Consider the following 16458-nt stretch of genomic DNA (forward strand, 5'->3'; position numbering starts at 1 on the left):
ACACCCACGAATACTATAATCGATAAAATTGTTTTTTCTTTAATTTAGATTGAATTCAATTATTTTTTCAATCATCTTGTTAGAGTTAAACAAATTGAAATAATGTAGTGACAAATTATCCATTTTTATTCAGTAGAAATTTACATATATACAATGTTTACAAGCAGGCAAAGTTATTATAAATACTTATGTAAATATGTGCTTATTTAAACTAACGATACAAATGATCAAAAAAAAGTTAAACCAAGTAGAAAAATAGTTTTTAATAATTTTCAAGATACATGTTTAAATAATAGTCTTTCTCATTCTGGATCATCATCTGTCGTTCATTTTTACAGAACAAGTCACAAATGTCTGCTTACATTTTGGTTGCCATTCTTCAGAGCAACTTATGCCAGACGGCCAGCTGCTTGCGTGGACACTCCATGACGTCATTCCAATGTTTGACCGCCACGTCCGACACGACGTCAGGACCAATTTGTACGACACCTATGACTTCATTCTTTGACACTCGATCCCAATCCAGAACGATGAACTTAAGCATGACTGATGAACTGAGAGTTGAGTAGTCAAACTTGGATCCAGGGCTATTACTCTTTGTGTCCCTGTCCTTTTGTTGTTGTTGTCGCAGATGATGCGATGGGAGGTTGAAGTGGAAAGTCTCGTTGAAAACAGGATTCAGGGTTCGTTTTTTTACCTGGGTTTTCTTCTTGTCAATTCGCTGACCGTCACACATCAAGTAAATTTTCACGTACGGATCTTAGGTTTTTGAAATTATTGCAGTTATTTATATATATTATTTTGAAAATAAATTGAAATTTGTTTAAAAAAATATCAAAAATTTTGTATGTGTCAAAAATTTGATGTTAATAATGAAATATTAACGTCAAATGTTAGTTTTTAGCTTATAGTTCATGGTTTCCATACATGCTTTGTGAACAGTTTTTAGTTTTCTGTTGAATATCATATAAAGCTGTAAAAAAAAGCCATCTCATTTTCGACAGGTAGCACCAAATTTTTCTATTTATGAAGTTCATAAACAAGAAATACAATCTACATTTTAAAAATAAACTCTATAATAATGCCCATCCGTTAATTGCGGAAACAAAATATTGTGAAAAATATTTTGGTCAAAACAAGTTTGCTTTCATCCCACACGTGGTCATGCGAGAAAATTGAATTAGGTGAGTAATGAGATTATATACTACACGTAGTTTTTCTAGGAAAGCAAGCAAAACCAGTTATCACGACCAAAATTAAATTTAATTACGTTTTATAAAAACCAAGAAAATAGCTAGCAAAGTTATTTTCATCATCTGTTCATTCACACAAGATTAAATCATTTTAAAAATGAGGTGACTATCATATCATATCAATTTTATCTTATCTTTTTTTGTCATTATCATCGTCATTTTTATGAACGATTCTACTATCGCAACGTTTTCTGAATTGTAATGAATAATTTTTTCTAATTTAGGAGGTTTTAGGAAAGAGTATTCAAGCAAGAAACTTATTTAAAAATTAATATAACTTGAAATATTTAATTTAAAATAACTCAAGTTTAACAGCTTTTTTGAAAATTCAAAAAAATCTAATTTGTTAATAAAATAAAAAAAATTGTAAAAAATATAAAATTTTAAATTAACCAGCCAGCCCAGCAATGTCCATACGTGGGAAGTTCTTTCCTTTCAAAACGATGACCGTGAGTTTATCAGTGGACGAATCAAAATTCAACGAGATGAAGAGTTCTCCCTGCTTTTGCGCCGGCTGGTTTTGGATAAAATTAATTTTCATTTTAGCTTTGGAAATGCATTTACAAAAAAGAAATAGTAAATTAATTATCTCCGAAAAACCATTTGTACTTTATTATTTAAACGTTGTGAACAAATAAACGAACAAATAACTTATTAAAAATTTTTGAGCACACATCATAGAAACAATGAAAATTATTCGAATCTTACTTCCGATCCAGAGCGAATAGTTTTACAAATGGTGACTGCCTGCCTATCTCGTTTCACCAGCTTTGGGGTCATAGCCAGAATGACGTGTCCCATGCACGTATCTTTCGAGAATCTGTCATGCGTCATGACAGTGAACTTGATGATCATCTGCTGTAGTTTCTGAGAACTGATGCCGTAGAAAGTAAATGTTTCTTCAAATATTGGATTTTTAGTTCTGCGTACGACGCGAGTTTTGGCTTTCTGCTTGCCTTCTGGTAGCAAAACAACACGGACGTACGGATCAAATAATTGTTGCAGCTGTTGTTGTTGTGGCTGCTGATTGGCTGATGTTATCGATGTAACCGACTCTCTGCTGCCTCCACTTGATGTCGAATCTTTGCTCAGCTGGTCGGTATTAGACGAACCATCACTCGCTGGCAAGCGAAGGTCGGATATTTTCATGACGACGACAGTCAGTGATTCCCTGTGCATGTCGTGTTCCAAACTGAACATCAACTTGCCAACGCAACTATCACCGTTCTCATTTTTACTTTCTTTTTCTTGACTTGATGGGCTGCCAGCATCATTCTCGTACTCTTCCTCTTCTTCGTTTATCAAACTTTGATCTCCAACTTTTTTAAATCGTTTTTCTGACATTTCACTTTTGTAACAATCTGCTTGAACTTGCCCTTTTTTGAGTTTTATGTTTTGAGTAAATTATTTATTATAAAAAGGTAATATTTTTAATTAATGGTAATATTTTATTAAAAAAAAATTCAAAAATATTTGAATTAAAATCATTCAGCACAATGAATATCTACATTATTATAACCTCACCCAGTTCTACTCCGCCACTTTCAACACTGAGACAGCTGGGTCTTCGTTCAGGGATGGTGATGTCTTGAGGTAAGCAGCTCTGAACAATGACTGGGGGTATGGAGGATCTGTGGGAAGATGATCCACTTGAGATCAGGGACGTTCTGCTGTGCACTGTCGAGCTTCTTTTTAAACATGACGTTTCGCTGTTGTCGTCATTATCCAGGTGCTGATCGCTGAATTGGTCGCTCAAATTAAATTTTCTGTTGGTGTCTGGTTTATAACGCGTGAAATAAGATTTTTGAATTATAACCTACAAGTTTACTATGCTTATTTTATTAAATACACTAAAAATATTCATTTTACTTAAATTAGTAAGTCTTGTTCAACAATTTAAAAACGATACAGCGAACCTCGGCAGAAAAATGTATCCAAGACTTTCTGAATATTTTTACTTCCTCCTCCATTTCCATCTGAACTTGTAAGAGGGAGGTGATCCCTACTTCTGCGTTCACGAATCCAGTGGATCAGTCGCCAAGTCAGTAAGAACACGACGATTCCAACCAACATGCATGATGTCACCGCTATGCCCACCGTGTAGTACTCCTCTGAAAAACAAACAAAAACATTGCTAATTTCATTTCGTATTGAAGGAGCTGAAATTTTGTTATTGTTCTTCTTGAATATTCTATGGCAAAGTTGTAAAAATAATGAAATAATCGCCATTAAATTTGAAAAATTGCTTCCAGTATTGGAAGCATGCTTAAAACCCATTAAGCAGAGGCTTTTGTGTAATATCGCCACACATTAAAGTGAGTTGTCTTCACGAAAGTTTCATTCATTAATTTATATTTATGTTAAATGGAAACGTTTTGTAATATATTTTGCTTTTTAAGTATAATTATTAATTATTCGTTAAACACAAATGTGATTTTGTGAACGAATCTCAATATTTGTCCGAATAATTTATTTAAGATTTTTTGTTGTTGGTTTTCCCAGTTAGTTTGAAATTTTTCATCAAACATTTGTGTTTCCATTTCTAGAAAAGACTAGGCAGAAACTTTCCATGTTAGAGAAGTCATACGAATCTTATTTTTATGGCATTTCCACGCTTTAAAATAAAAAACTGAAAAGTTGATGATAGCATTTGTCGATTAATTTATAACATCATTCGGTCAAATGTGTATAAATTATTGTTTTTTAATTTCGTTTTTTAAAATTTATATTATTTTGTTATCAATCATTTTACATTTCTTTATAAATTTACATCAAAAAAATGCTGTTTTAAAGATTCATTAATATTTTATATGAAATATTAAAACCTAAACAAAAAACAAGTTAACTGATAAACACAAATAAAACAATATATCAGAAATTTATTAAATTAATAAGAGTAAATTTTTGGGGTAAGAGTGTTAGTTTTATACTTTGTACAGTCTTCAAGACGTTTAAAACTACAATTAACAACATGAAAAATCTAATGCAAACGGTAATGAAACATTTGTTTTTTTCAAAAAATGGTGCCACTCACCTGGAAACGAAATTGTTGGATCCATAATTAAAAACAAACCTTTGCACAAACAGTCAATTCAGACATGTTAAACAAGAAAAAATGATTATTCCTGGTCTCAAACCTAATTAGAGAAGACAGTTTTCTAGAAGAAAAAAAAACACTTACAAACCGAGCAGCGTTATAAATACAAGCTAACCTCAACAACAAACTATCTCTCCATATGTTCCAACAATTGCACATCAATACGTCTACCTTTCCATTGGCGAGCTATCGATGCAGCTTGCTTATGCGCTGGCTCCGCCAAAATCAGCTGCTCTCAAATGCATGTTTCGACGAGGCTGCTGGCGCGTACGCAAGTATGTTGGTCTGTGCGTATACGTGTTTGCGCGAGCGTGTACATGTATGTTTCTGCGCTTATATATATATATATATATATATATATATATGTTTGTATGTGCGTGTGTGTTTTATGTGTGTTAACAAGTATATTTGTATATGGATTTCATTATATCAACGTTGGTATTTTTCAATGTTGCCAGTTTCTATATGTATATGCATGCGTGCATTTGCACACCCAAGATTTGAAACACAAATATATTAAAGAGGAGAAAAATAGTTCAACAGAGTAAATAATGATGCTTGATTCATTTTTTTCAACTTTATAACGAAACAACAAAAAAACTCAATTTCGTAACAATACGACATAATGGAACGATAAACATTGTAACGAGACGACGTAACATCGAAACTAATCGGCACAAAGTCACAACGAAACGACATGACTTCATGACTTGCAGACATGCGAATCAAGCTGGAATAGAGATTAGGTGAAAATTATCTAATTTTCAAGTGCTTTTTCTATTTCCACAACCCATGCATACACTCATATTCACCCACACAAGCCCACATAGAGCTAGCATATGTTAAACATATACATATAATGTATATATATATATATATATATATATATATACCATACATATAAATGCAAGATAAAAAAATGTTTTGGTATGCCTGTGTGTGAGTGGATTTGCGTGCGTATTTGAATACACTGATAATTGAGAATAGAGACTGATCAAATATTGGTGTATATATGTTGGAAAGCACTTTACAAATCTCACGTACATGCACTAACACGCAGGGGAACAATACAACACACACCACCATAGCAACATAGCAGCTTAGATTAAGTGCTCCAGTGTCTCGAGCGTTGATCCCATCGCAATAAAACTCTGACCGGTTTAACTTGGATCCGATTCTAGATTTGTTAATTTTTGTTTTTCTATGCTTATACTCTCCAACAAAAGTGATTGTAATTCAAAGAAGTGTTGATGTTTCAAGTAATTTTACATAGATCTGCTGTTTTATGAATTTCGTTTTTATAATAACAAATTTTTAAAAACCATAATCTTTAAAAGATTAAAATCTGTTAGTACAATTTAAATACTTGAGAACAAACCAAAAATGAAAAAACAACAATTGTTCCGGACAAAACATTCGATTGAATTGAAACCACAGTCAACTTGAATGCACTGATAGAGTTAACAATGCTAAGAAATGGGAATCATTAATTCTTCGGCGTACATACTTACCAGTAAGACAGAGAGAACGTAAGATAAGTCCTTAACTAAAAGACGTTTATCTGTGTAATTTGTTTAATAAAATTACCAACCTGATTATTGTTGTATTTAGTTTTCAAAAGTTTACAAAAACACCAGTCATGAGAACTATATTATTTATTAACTACAATAACCAAATTTTTAAAAGTCTTTTGGAAATTGAAATAAAAACATTTCTGTCTAATTCACATCTGAATGTTAAAATGATAAAATCTAAAACAATGTTTATGATTATAGAAATTTCATTACTAATGTGTTAATAACTGCGTTATTGGTGGAATTTGGAAGAAATAACATAAAAAGAGTATGAAAGACCAAGTAGTGGTGAATTGTTTTAAAAGATCAATGTAATTTTACGTAAACAAAAAATTACTATCTAATGTTCGTGAAATTTTAATTCAGCATCAGCGGAGAGTGCAAACTTTGGTAAGAGAACTTAATAAAATCGATAATGAAAATTCGTATTATCTTTGGACCAAGAACATCAACATAGTTAACATGATTAATAAAAAGAAATTACAGTATAACAATAAAAATTATTTATAGATTAAACAACCCGCTGGTTTCAGCTGCAAGTCATGTTAGTGTCAATCTCTAGAATGATTTTATGAAATCATTATTTCAACGGTTATTTTTATTCACATTGGAGACATTTTTAAAATTAAAAGTAACTATTTTTATTATTAAAAGCAATAAATATAGTTGTTTGTTTATAAAACAAAATAAATGAAATATAAATTTAACATAAAAATGAACATAGTTAATATTAATTTGAATAACGCGATTATTTTTGAAAAGAAATTGCATTTATTCGATGAATCGATGTATTTTTTGACTCACCCAATTGCAACCATTTATGATTATACATTTTTTACACCATCATCATCATCACCAACAACCACAGTAACAACAACATCAACATCATTAACAACAGCATTGAAAGCAACAACAAATTTAACAACAATTACACCAACGCATACTACTGCAAATGATTTGATTTTGTTGAAAGAAAATTTTTTTGAAAATTCGCCTAACATAAAGTTTCTGGACCTAGAAACAGGTTAGAAAATGTGTAAGAAAATCAGTTTTGTCAATCCTCATTTTCAACTCTGCCAATTACATCATCATTAACATCACCACGATTGTAAAATCTTTAGTTATAGCTACTGATGTAGCAGAATCATCATTAGTAATTACATTTTAATGTTGTTCATTTATTCACTTTCATCTAAAGTTTTTTTTTGTTTTATTTGGTTAACAATGCATGTTTTTATGTTTTAAACGTTACATTTTTTTATGATTATATGAGTGATTGTTTGAAATGCACTTTAAAGGCACCAGTAAAATCCAAGAACTCGTTTGTTTCCTGTTAGGTTGAAATATTTTTTTTTTAAATTTCCAAAAATAGCATAAGTTTAGATATTCAGAAAAATTAACATAAAAATAACTGGAAACAAATATTTAAAAAAATAAAAAGCAAACAAAATTTGTAAATGTCTAATTCAAAAGCATGATGTAGCATTCTGTCGCTACTCTTTATGGAGGTTTTTGTGGAAGTCAAAAAGCACACATCACGTGTTAGTTTAAACAATTAGAAAAGCACAGGCGCTAACTGATATCACTCACCAACATTCCTACTGTTTTAAATATAACCATAAAACAGTTGATGTCAAAAGCGAAACATCAAAACATTTTACTGTCGACGCAAACAGCAGCAGCAACAGCAGCAGCATGAGCAGCAACAACAAAAACAACAATGTTCGTGATAGTGATGACAAGATGCTGAAACTTTCAAATAATTACGACATCAGGAAATACACCTTCGACGAATTTCCACTCATCAACAATGATGACAACGATGACTTCAACGATATTGTTGCTGATAATATTGCTGATAATAATGACCTCGATCTTCCAAATGTTCAACCTGTTCAACAACAACATAATAATGACATTAACCAAAATAACAACTGCAACAACAACAACATCTGCAACAACATGAACAGCACGTGTAGCAACGTAGGTTCTGCAATGAGATGCATTATTTTTAACGCATTTTGCGGTATATTTCTTCTACTTAGCGTTGCGATAGCCAATGTATACGGTTAGAGATTTATTTAAAACCCCATATTAATTGTTTTAATAACACGACATTAAAATAAAATATTTTGTAGCAATAATTTGTAAATTTGAATTCCCCAGAACGTTTATCGGGGAGAAGAGTGAACAAGGCAAGGTTGGCTGGCAAGTTGTGCTCCGTTTCGTCTTCGGTAATCTTCGTTACGGCAATGACCTTAACCATTGTTCTTGTGAAACTAAAAAATGAAAACACCAACCCTTCCATTAACATCCCCAATCCTCAAGCGTTTGGTTACAGACCATAAATATTTTTTAACGCTGACAAATTTTTTAAAGTTACGTTTTAGGTTGTTTTAAATATCGTTACCTGATTCGCTAGATACCAACTGCATGTGTTTATTAAGTTATTTTTCATCATAGCTTTATTGTTAATTGTTTATTTTGTTTTTTTCAAATTAATTAATAATTATATCTGCATTTTGTTAAAAAAATTTCTACTATTATCAAATAAGAAGCGATAATATTTAGAATCCGTGATTCAGATATACTAAACGGAAATAAGTTTTTTTTTAATTATGATACCATTCAAAAAAAACTAAATCTGAAGATATTTCATGTTTCTACTAGAGTTTTTTTTCTTACACCGAATATTCCGCTTTATAATTCATTTGTTATCATTTGGAATCACTCAAAAATATTTTATTATCAAATAATAACTTTAAAATAGCAATATAATAAATGTAAATTATTATATCCAAAAAAACGAAAGATATGTGCTGATTAATTTAACAGGTTACATGTGTTTGACGGGGAATTTTTTTTAAAACTGCTTGAGCTCTATCAAAAGTTCAGCTGTGGATCTGGAGAACGAGGGGGCATGGCATCTTTGCTCAAGCCCTGAAATCATTACTGGACTAGTTAAATAATTTCTTATATTGTTCCATGTTGTATTTTATTATTTATGACAAAAACGATTAGTTTTAAAATATGTAATCTTAATAGCAACTTCATAGAAATGATTAACTATTTTGATCAACTAATTAATGTTTCTATTATACTCCACTGAATGGGCTGAGGAGGTGTGAGAACAGCTTCTGAATTTTCAGTCGATAGAAGTCAGAGTTATTCAGATTTTAATTGAATAAAGGGATGATTTTGTTAAATTTGAAATATAATGTTTTCGTGTAAGCAGATGAAATCTGATGGTTCTGAATTTTAAGAGTCTAGAAATTTAAAATATGATAACGTTTGAAGTGTAAGCTGCAACAAAAATAATTCGGCTGCTCATTTATAATGAATGTTTGAAGTTTTTGGTTTGATTTAGCCAAAATTATTCCAGATCATAAGGCAAATTAGCAACAATATTAAGTTGTTGCGATATTTTATTTTATATAAATTATATAATTGACAGTTTTGCTTAAAATAAGAAATTCATTATTTGGGCATGAACTTGACGGAGATGTCAAACAATTATCGAAATTAAAATAAACTACTTTAAGAACCCATTTTAAAATGAATGTGTTTTTCATCATATCAGTCTTTCACTTGAAAACTATTTTCCAATCATGCGCATGGTATGTGAAAACTCAAAAGGACGTTTAACTTCATTGCAGTGTAATAAAAGCACTAATGAGTCTCAAATGTTGGTGTGCACTTCAGAGGATTCACGTGCACGAGCATTTCTGAGTGTGCGAGTGTGGTGGAAACATTTGTTCAATGTTCCTAATTCAAGAAGATGTTGAAACTGTTGTCGATTGTGACGCCAATGATGATTGTAAAGCTTTGGCCTGATGCTGAACGTAAGAAGAAATTTTTGAAAATATTTTTATTAGATAGATTTTCACACTTAAACATTGAGTAAATTTAAACAAATTTTTTAAATAATTTATGATTAATTAATAGTTTATCAAAAGAAGGAATATTGAATTAAAGGCATGCATTTAACACAAATCAGTTCAGTTCACACCACGTATTTTTTTATAAACTCTGAACGACCAGCTGTTGCGTGATGAAATATTTTCTTCAGCTGTTGCATGACTTGTACGAACTTTTTATGATCGGACAGCTCCGTGATTATAAGCTTGTCACGTTCAAGTCTGGTTTCATTTAGTCTTTACAAGGTTAAAGTGTTTCCGTTTTTAATGATTCAATTATTAAAAACAATGACAATTTTTTGTATATTTTATCAAATTTTCATTTATATTTAATCTGTTTTTGAAACATTTTTGCATTGTTCATGAAATACTTATTGCATGGGAAGTACACAAAAACGTAAAAGTTAAAAACAGTTAAAAGTCACTTTGACTTTACTTCGGTTTAGAGGAATGAACAACAAACAAACAGCATATAAGAATACGTAATTTACAGCGCATAACACAAGAAGCATGTGATAGGTCGTGAACACTAAATTAAATAAATAAGAGACTTCAATAATTGTTTATATGTGTGTGTTTGTCTGTACGAGTGCGTGTGTGTGTGTTTGTATGTGTATGTGTATAAGTGTACGCGCGTGTGTGTGTGTTTTTATGTGCGTTTTTGAGATTGGGTGAATGGTTTAATTTTTGTCAGCCGCAAATGAAATTATGAGAATTCGGTAAGAAGACTGAATAAAGGAAGAAATTGCATTCTTCTGACTGAACGTGGTTGTTGTCATGACGACGAAGACGACGACGACGATGACGATGACGATAATGATGATGGTCATGACTAAAACAATGTTAAAACATGGTAAATTTTTGTGAAACATATTCCTGCTAGTAGTATTAAGTGCATGATGTTGACAATGATGTATCGTAGTACTGGCTTCATGTCCAATGTAACAAATATTGAATAGCTCCAGCATTGGAATGATTGAATGGTTAACTAGTGGGTAGCTAATTGATTTTGATGTTGAATGATTGAACAGTTAACTGTCTGATGAATTTAAAGTTCTTCGGTTGCATATGATTGATCATTTACAAGCCTAATTGAACTTTTATGTAGGTATTGATGAAAAGCCGCGATGTAGGGGTCGACCAATGAAATAAAATGAATCATTTGAAATTTAATAATATTTTATTATCTATTCAGTATAGAATTGTTGAATTTTTATATAAAATTCTATAAAAATTTATTTCAACTAACGAATTTGGCAAACAATAGAATTCAAATTTATATTTTGTTTATTTTAAATTTGCTCGTTCAAACCATCTAAAACCAATTTAGGTTTTAAATTGTATCAATGCGAATATTTTAAATATATCATGCATTTTATTATGTTAAATTTTTCATCTTTGGTTGCAAACAATGTTTTGGAAAATTTACATTTTTTAACTTTCACAGTCCAAAAACTTCGTCATCCATTTTTGATGTCACCTTGAATAATTTATGGCCGATCTCAAATAACAAAATGTACTAAAAATAATTACTGAAAATTCAACACTACAAACATTTTTTTCAAGCAAAAAATAGTATATACAAAATTACTTTTGAAGTTTTATAAACCTCAAGCACCTAACAATGCCATATAATTAAAAAAGGCAACATATTAACAATTGTTAATGTCTATTCTCACGGCAATTGAACATATGCCACCCCCTAAGAAATTGGCATAAAAATATTTTCTCTTCTAAAGATTGAAACTCAAAAAATTTGAAAACGAAGCAAATAAACAAGTGAACGTGTATGTACGACTGTGACATAAGCATGTGCCATGTTGTACATTGCTGAACCAATTTTGAGAACATCCAAGAGATTTAAACTGCCGTAACAAAAACAACTTTTTATATATTTTTTCAATTTCGTCATTTATATTACTTTTTCGTCAATTTCCAATTTTAATGACATTTAAATAATTGGCATGAGAGTAAAATTTAAATCGAAGAAAACATTTGTTAAACAAAAAATGTTATTTTTCGAAAATTTTTAGCGTTCTTTTCTCTAACTTGTAATTTGATCATTGAAAAAACTTGATAGAAGAAAACACGTGAGTGTATGCTGACGCATGACATTCAATATAACATTTTTTAGTCAGATTTTTTCAGAACAAAATGTCGTTCCTTCTTTATTTCTTTATTTTATTTTTTTTTTCATAATAAAAATTAAAAATACAGACTGTATTACGTAAATTTAAATTATATTTTTCTGATGTTTCAATATATACAAAAAAGACATCAGAAATTTAAATTTTCGTTAAATTTTTGTTTTTCAATTAAAATTTTATTTAATTGAAAAATTTTTTTTTTTCAATAATTTCAAAAGTACGTCTTTTAGTTTTTCAGTAAGTGTATTATTTCCGATTTGCTGTTTGTTTTCTAATTTTTTTGTTGAAAACATTATGACAAACAAAATTTAATTTAATTAGACAACATGGTGTCAAAGCACTCAAAGATCAAACGGTGAAATAACGCATCATTCATTAAAAAGGGAATTGTAAATTTGTTAAACAAATATTTTTGCCGGTCCATATTGTTTTTGTTTCCATTTTTGAACATTTATTCATAAAATTTGTCACAATAAATTAGTGTCATGAAATGAAATGACGTATGCTTTTCTACAAAGCTGATTTATAAATAGAAAAACAACAGATACATGCATGTGTGCATTGTGCAAAGATGGATATTTCTACGTGTTAATGAAACTAATTTACGTTCATACTACAAACTTAACAAGTAAAGTTTGAAATCGGAAGTTTGAAAGCACTGCTTACATAAAATGCGCCATATCTTCCTATTCATCTTGAATGATCTCTTCTAATGTTTATTTTATATGGTACATCAATATTTTGTAAACATAAAAATAAAATTCATACTTCAGATAATGATACATGCGTAAATGTTCCTATTCGGAGAACTGTAATTGCGTTTTATGCCCGTTAAATTAATAATAAAATAAATAAGCATGTTATATGAGTTTTGTCGCATTTCATCATAGATTTAATGCTAGTGGGTGTTGTCTGTGTTGCCTGTGTGTATGCACTTGTGTATAAGGAATGTGCGTGCGTGTGTTTAACAGAGTTTACAGCTATGAACCTTTATTAAGCCAAATAATTATTTTGCTTTCATCTGGAAGTTATGAATTAAAGACAATTTTAGCATCAGATAAAAGCAAACTGCACCCACACCTGATGACTGAAACCAAACAGAGCAGTCAACACAAAAGAAGATAAAAAATTGGAAACAACTAAAAAATGGTCGCCTATAGATAGATGGGAGCAAGATAAGGTCTCGGGAGTAAACAAAACACATCATTGCCTTTCTACGCCCAACTTCATCCAATGTATCTGTGAGTAAGTGGATGTAAACAACGCCAAACAATCTATTTTACTTTTCTTTGCAATTTTTTAGTAGTAATTGAACTATAGTACTTGAAGCTGACGCTGACCTGTATGAACCGTGTGTTTTTTTATAACCGCCCTACAATTAATATCTATCCGCCGGTTGATAGTACCCTGTAAAAAACATGATGAATGTGTGACGTCACTGTAGCTATTGCTTTTAGTAAAGTTTTTGATGGGAAGATTAAAATTTCGTTCTAAATTTTTGCGAGTTTGTAATTCAAATCCAGTTACAAAGCAAAACTTGCTTGTCGAAGTCGATTCTCTTTTCAACTGCAAATCTGGAAGAAGGCGTGTTTTAAATAAATATAATATTAATCTATATAGTGTTCTCAAATATTTAACTTTTCTTTTTGAATGATATAATTAGACTGAGAATCCAAAGTCCTCAAAGTATTATTAATTATTAGCATTAACGTTTATTAATTAAAATTTTATTATTTATAACAATTGAACTTTTTTTTTGTTATAAATTCTTATAAAAGTCAAATAACCAGACAATCATCAAAACAATCAGATGTGAAAAACTACCAGTTAGATTTCGTCAGCGTAAACTTGTCTAGAAACAAAAATTTCTAACTCACAAAAACATAAATTTGCATCTGAGGAATGCAAATGATAATCAGCGTTTGAAATATATCGGCAGGTTAAGAGCAGTTTTACTCGAAGTCATCCCAATGTTTTTGCGTGCTAATCTCGTATGAAAAACTCATAAAAATAACTAAAAGAAAAAAAAGAAAATAAATAAAAGTCTCACACAAACATTTCGTAATGGTTGGTGTTGAAAAAATTCTTCCATTCAACAAGTTCATCCGTCAACGGTGCTAGCGTGATAAAACTGCATGTGGGTTTAAGCATATGCAAGTTTACAGGTAGATAAATTTGTTACACTGGCAGCTCAAGAATGCTGCCTAGAGGAAAATTCAAGTATATCAACTTCTGTAGACGGATTAAGAAGCAACATGTGCTTTACGGCACAACTTTGCCACTGTTTATTTACCTGCATACATGTTATCAACCTACAGCCATTCGGAAGCGTTCGGACATGTTATGTCGTGGGATGAGCAACGTCAGTGACTACATTTCACTGCATCGTTGTCGTATTTCTTTGAATATAATTTTTTTTTGATGGAAAATGATATTTAAACTTTTCAAAGTTTTGTTCACAATCTGTGTAACTATCTGTATTTATGATTTAACAAATTTCATAATTCACCTTTCGAAGTATTTAAAAATTGAAACAACAATAACTTTTTATTTGTTTTAAAACAGAAAATTTTTAAATTTTAATTTATCCAATAAAGCAACCTACATCTTATAGGCCTTTTTTTTTAAAAAAGAACTTCAAACATCGAATAATTATTTTTAAGATAATAAAAAATCAAATTTTCACTTTCACTCCTACTCATTGAAATGAAAATAAATGAGGAACGGGCTCTTCTAACAATCATTTGGAAAAAGATTTCAAAACAGATCATTAATTAAGCATGTAACAAAAATGAATGTTGAAAAATAGCGCAGTAGCGATATAATTTAAATAAATATTCTATTTCTAGTAAAGCAACGATAAAAAAAAGTTGAATCAGATTTAAAATATTTCACAATCGTAAATTGAAGTGAGCGTGCATATCAGTCACTTAGAAAAGCATCTTCGAGTTTTATTAGAGACAAATTTATTTCTTCACGTCAAGTAACAAATCAATAACATCAAATAAATCGCAATGAAAAATTATTTAATTTTTGTTCAAAAGTCAAACTCTATGACTGACACAGATATTTTAACGTTATAAAAAACACAAGTATGTGCAATCAAAGATTAAAAAGGGAGCATATATAAAATGCATATTATACAAAAATAAAATTCACACACAAATATAAATGGTTATGAATAGAATGAAATTTAAAAAATCTTCAGTAAACTTTAAACCATTAAAGGTAATCTAGTGATGTTGAAATACTTAACACAGAGAAATGCACCAAAAATGAGTTTCGCATAATATTAAGTCGAACTGTTTGAACATAATGCTGTACGTAGAAGTTTCATTGCAATTTGAAAAGTTAATAATGCAATTTATTGAAAGCGCTCACCAATGCAAAACGCTGTGTGTATGTGTAGGTGCCTGCTCGTGTGAGCAAATATAATGTACGACTAGAAATAAATGAAAAACGAAAAATAAATTCTGACTATTACTAAATTGAAAGAATAACTATTAAAAACTGAAAATATAATAAAATATTATAATAAAATAATAAAAACGATAAAAAGTATAATGTAAGTGAAGTATTTATATCTTGACTCCACAAGGCATTCTTGCATCTAAAATTATATATGATTGACATTCTTATCAATTCATCTAAACTTATATCATTTAGCATTGTGCGTAATGTAAATACTAAATTATTAAATATTAAACAAGCGTGTATGCGTGTGTGTGTATGAATGTGTGTGTGTGTTTGGGTGCGTGTGTTTTAGCTTATGTGTATGTATGTGTGTGTGTGTGTGTGTGTGTGTGTATGTGTGTGGTGTATGTTTTCATTTTTTGATACTATAATATAAATAATAATAAATATTTATATCCTATTTATTTGTTTGTTTATCCATTCCTATTTTTCTTTATACATTATAGATTTGTGGTAATTTTTATTGATGAACATTGTTCGAAGCCCATTCTTTTGCTTACACGCAATTGTTAGCTACACAGTTTATTCATGGCTTCAAGAATTTTATATCAGTATACACACTACCAAACACTCATACTCACACACACTCACATAAACAAACAAACAGACACACACACACACACACACACAAACACATAAATACACATAGACAATTGAAGCCGTTTAAAAAGAGAATAATGAGATAATATACTATATCGTATAACTTTTTTTTGATTTTTTGGCTAAAATACAAATAAATAAATTTTTTTGGTTCTCATGTTAATGATATAATTAATTTTGCTCCATTAACTGTAAAGTAACTAATTATTTGTAGTTACATTTCAGTTGCCGTTTTAATTTCGAAATTTTATAGAACTTTTTTTCACTTATTTATTCTTTATTTTGCCACGTTAGAATTTTTCTAAAAATTGAAATTTATGAAATTATTTATTAACAACTTTTTTTTTACAAATCTGTACAATTTACTTCAATTTAAACCAGTTTTGTGAAAAATTT

The 16458-nt window shown here is 30.0% G+C and overlaps 2 protein-coding genes across 2 annotated transcripts; one reads left to right on the plus strand and one right to left on the minus strand.

Annotated features, from left to right (window-relative positions):
- Positions 1-379: 379 nt before the first annotated feature.
- Syt4 (synaptotagmin 4) lies at positions 380-2597 on the minus strand (the record flags this gene model as incomplete). The annotated part of the gene is made up of 5 exons (XM_009011240.1): positions 380-546; positions 595-759; positions 1647-1767; positions 1962-2284; positions 2366-2597. 5 exons carry the CDS (start codon positions 2595-2597, stop codon positions 380-382), a joined length of 1008 nt encoding a protein of 335 aa, XP_009009488.1.
- A 5022-nt stretch (positions 2598-7619) lies between these two features.
- On the plus strand, positions 7620-8868 carry HELRODRAFT_159352 (hypothetical protein; the record flags this gene model as incomplete). Its single annotated transcript, XM_009011241.1, has 3 exons — positions 7620-7992; positions 8091-8124; positions 8760-8868. 3 exons carry the CDS (start codon positions 7620-7622, stop codon positions 8866-8868), a joined length of 516 nt encoding a protein of 171 aa, XP_009009489.1.
- Between the last annotated feature and the right edge of the window lie 7590 nt (positions 8869-16458).

Source organism: Helobdella robusta (assembly GCF_000326865.2).
Source record: "Helobdella robusta unplaced genomic scaffold HELROscaffold_1, whole genome shotgun sequence".
In the NCBI taxonomy this organism is placed as follows: Eukaryota; Metazoa; Annelida; class Clitellata; order Rhynchobdellida; family Glossiphoniidae; genus Helobdella; species Helobdella robusta.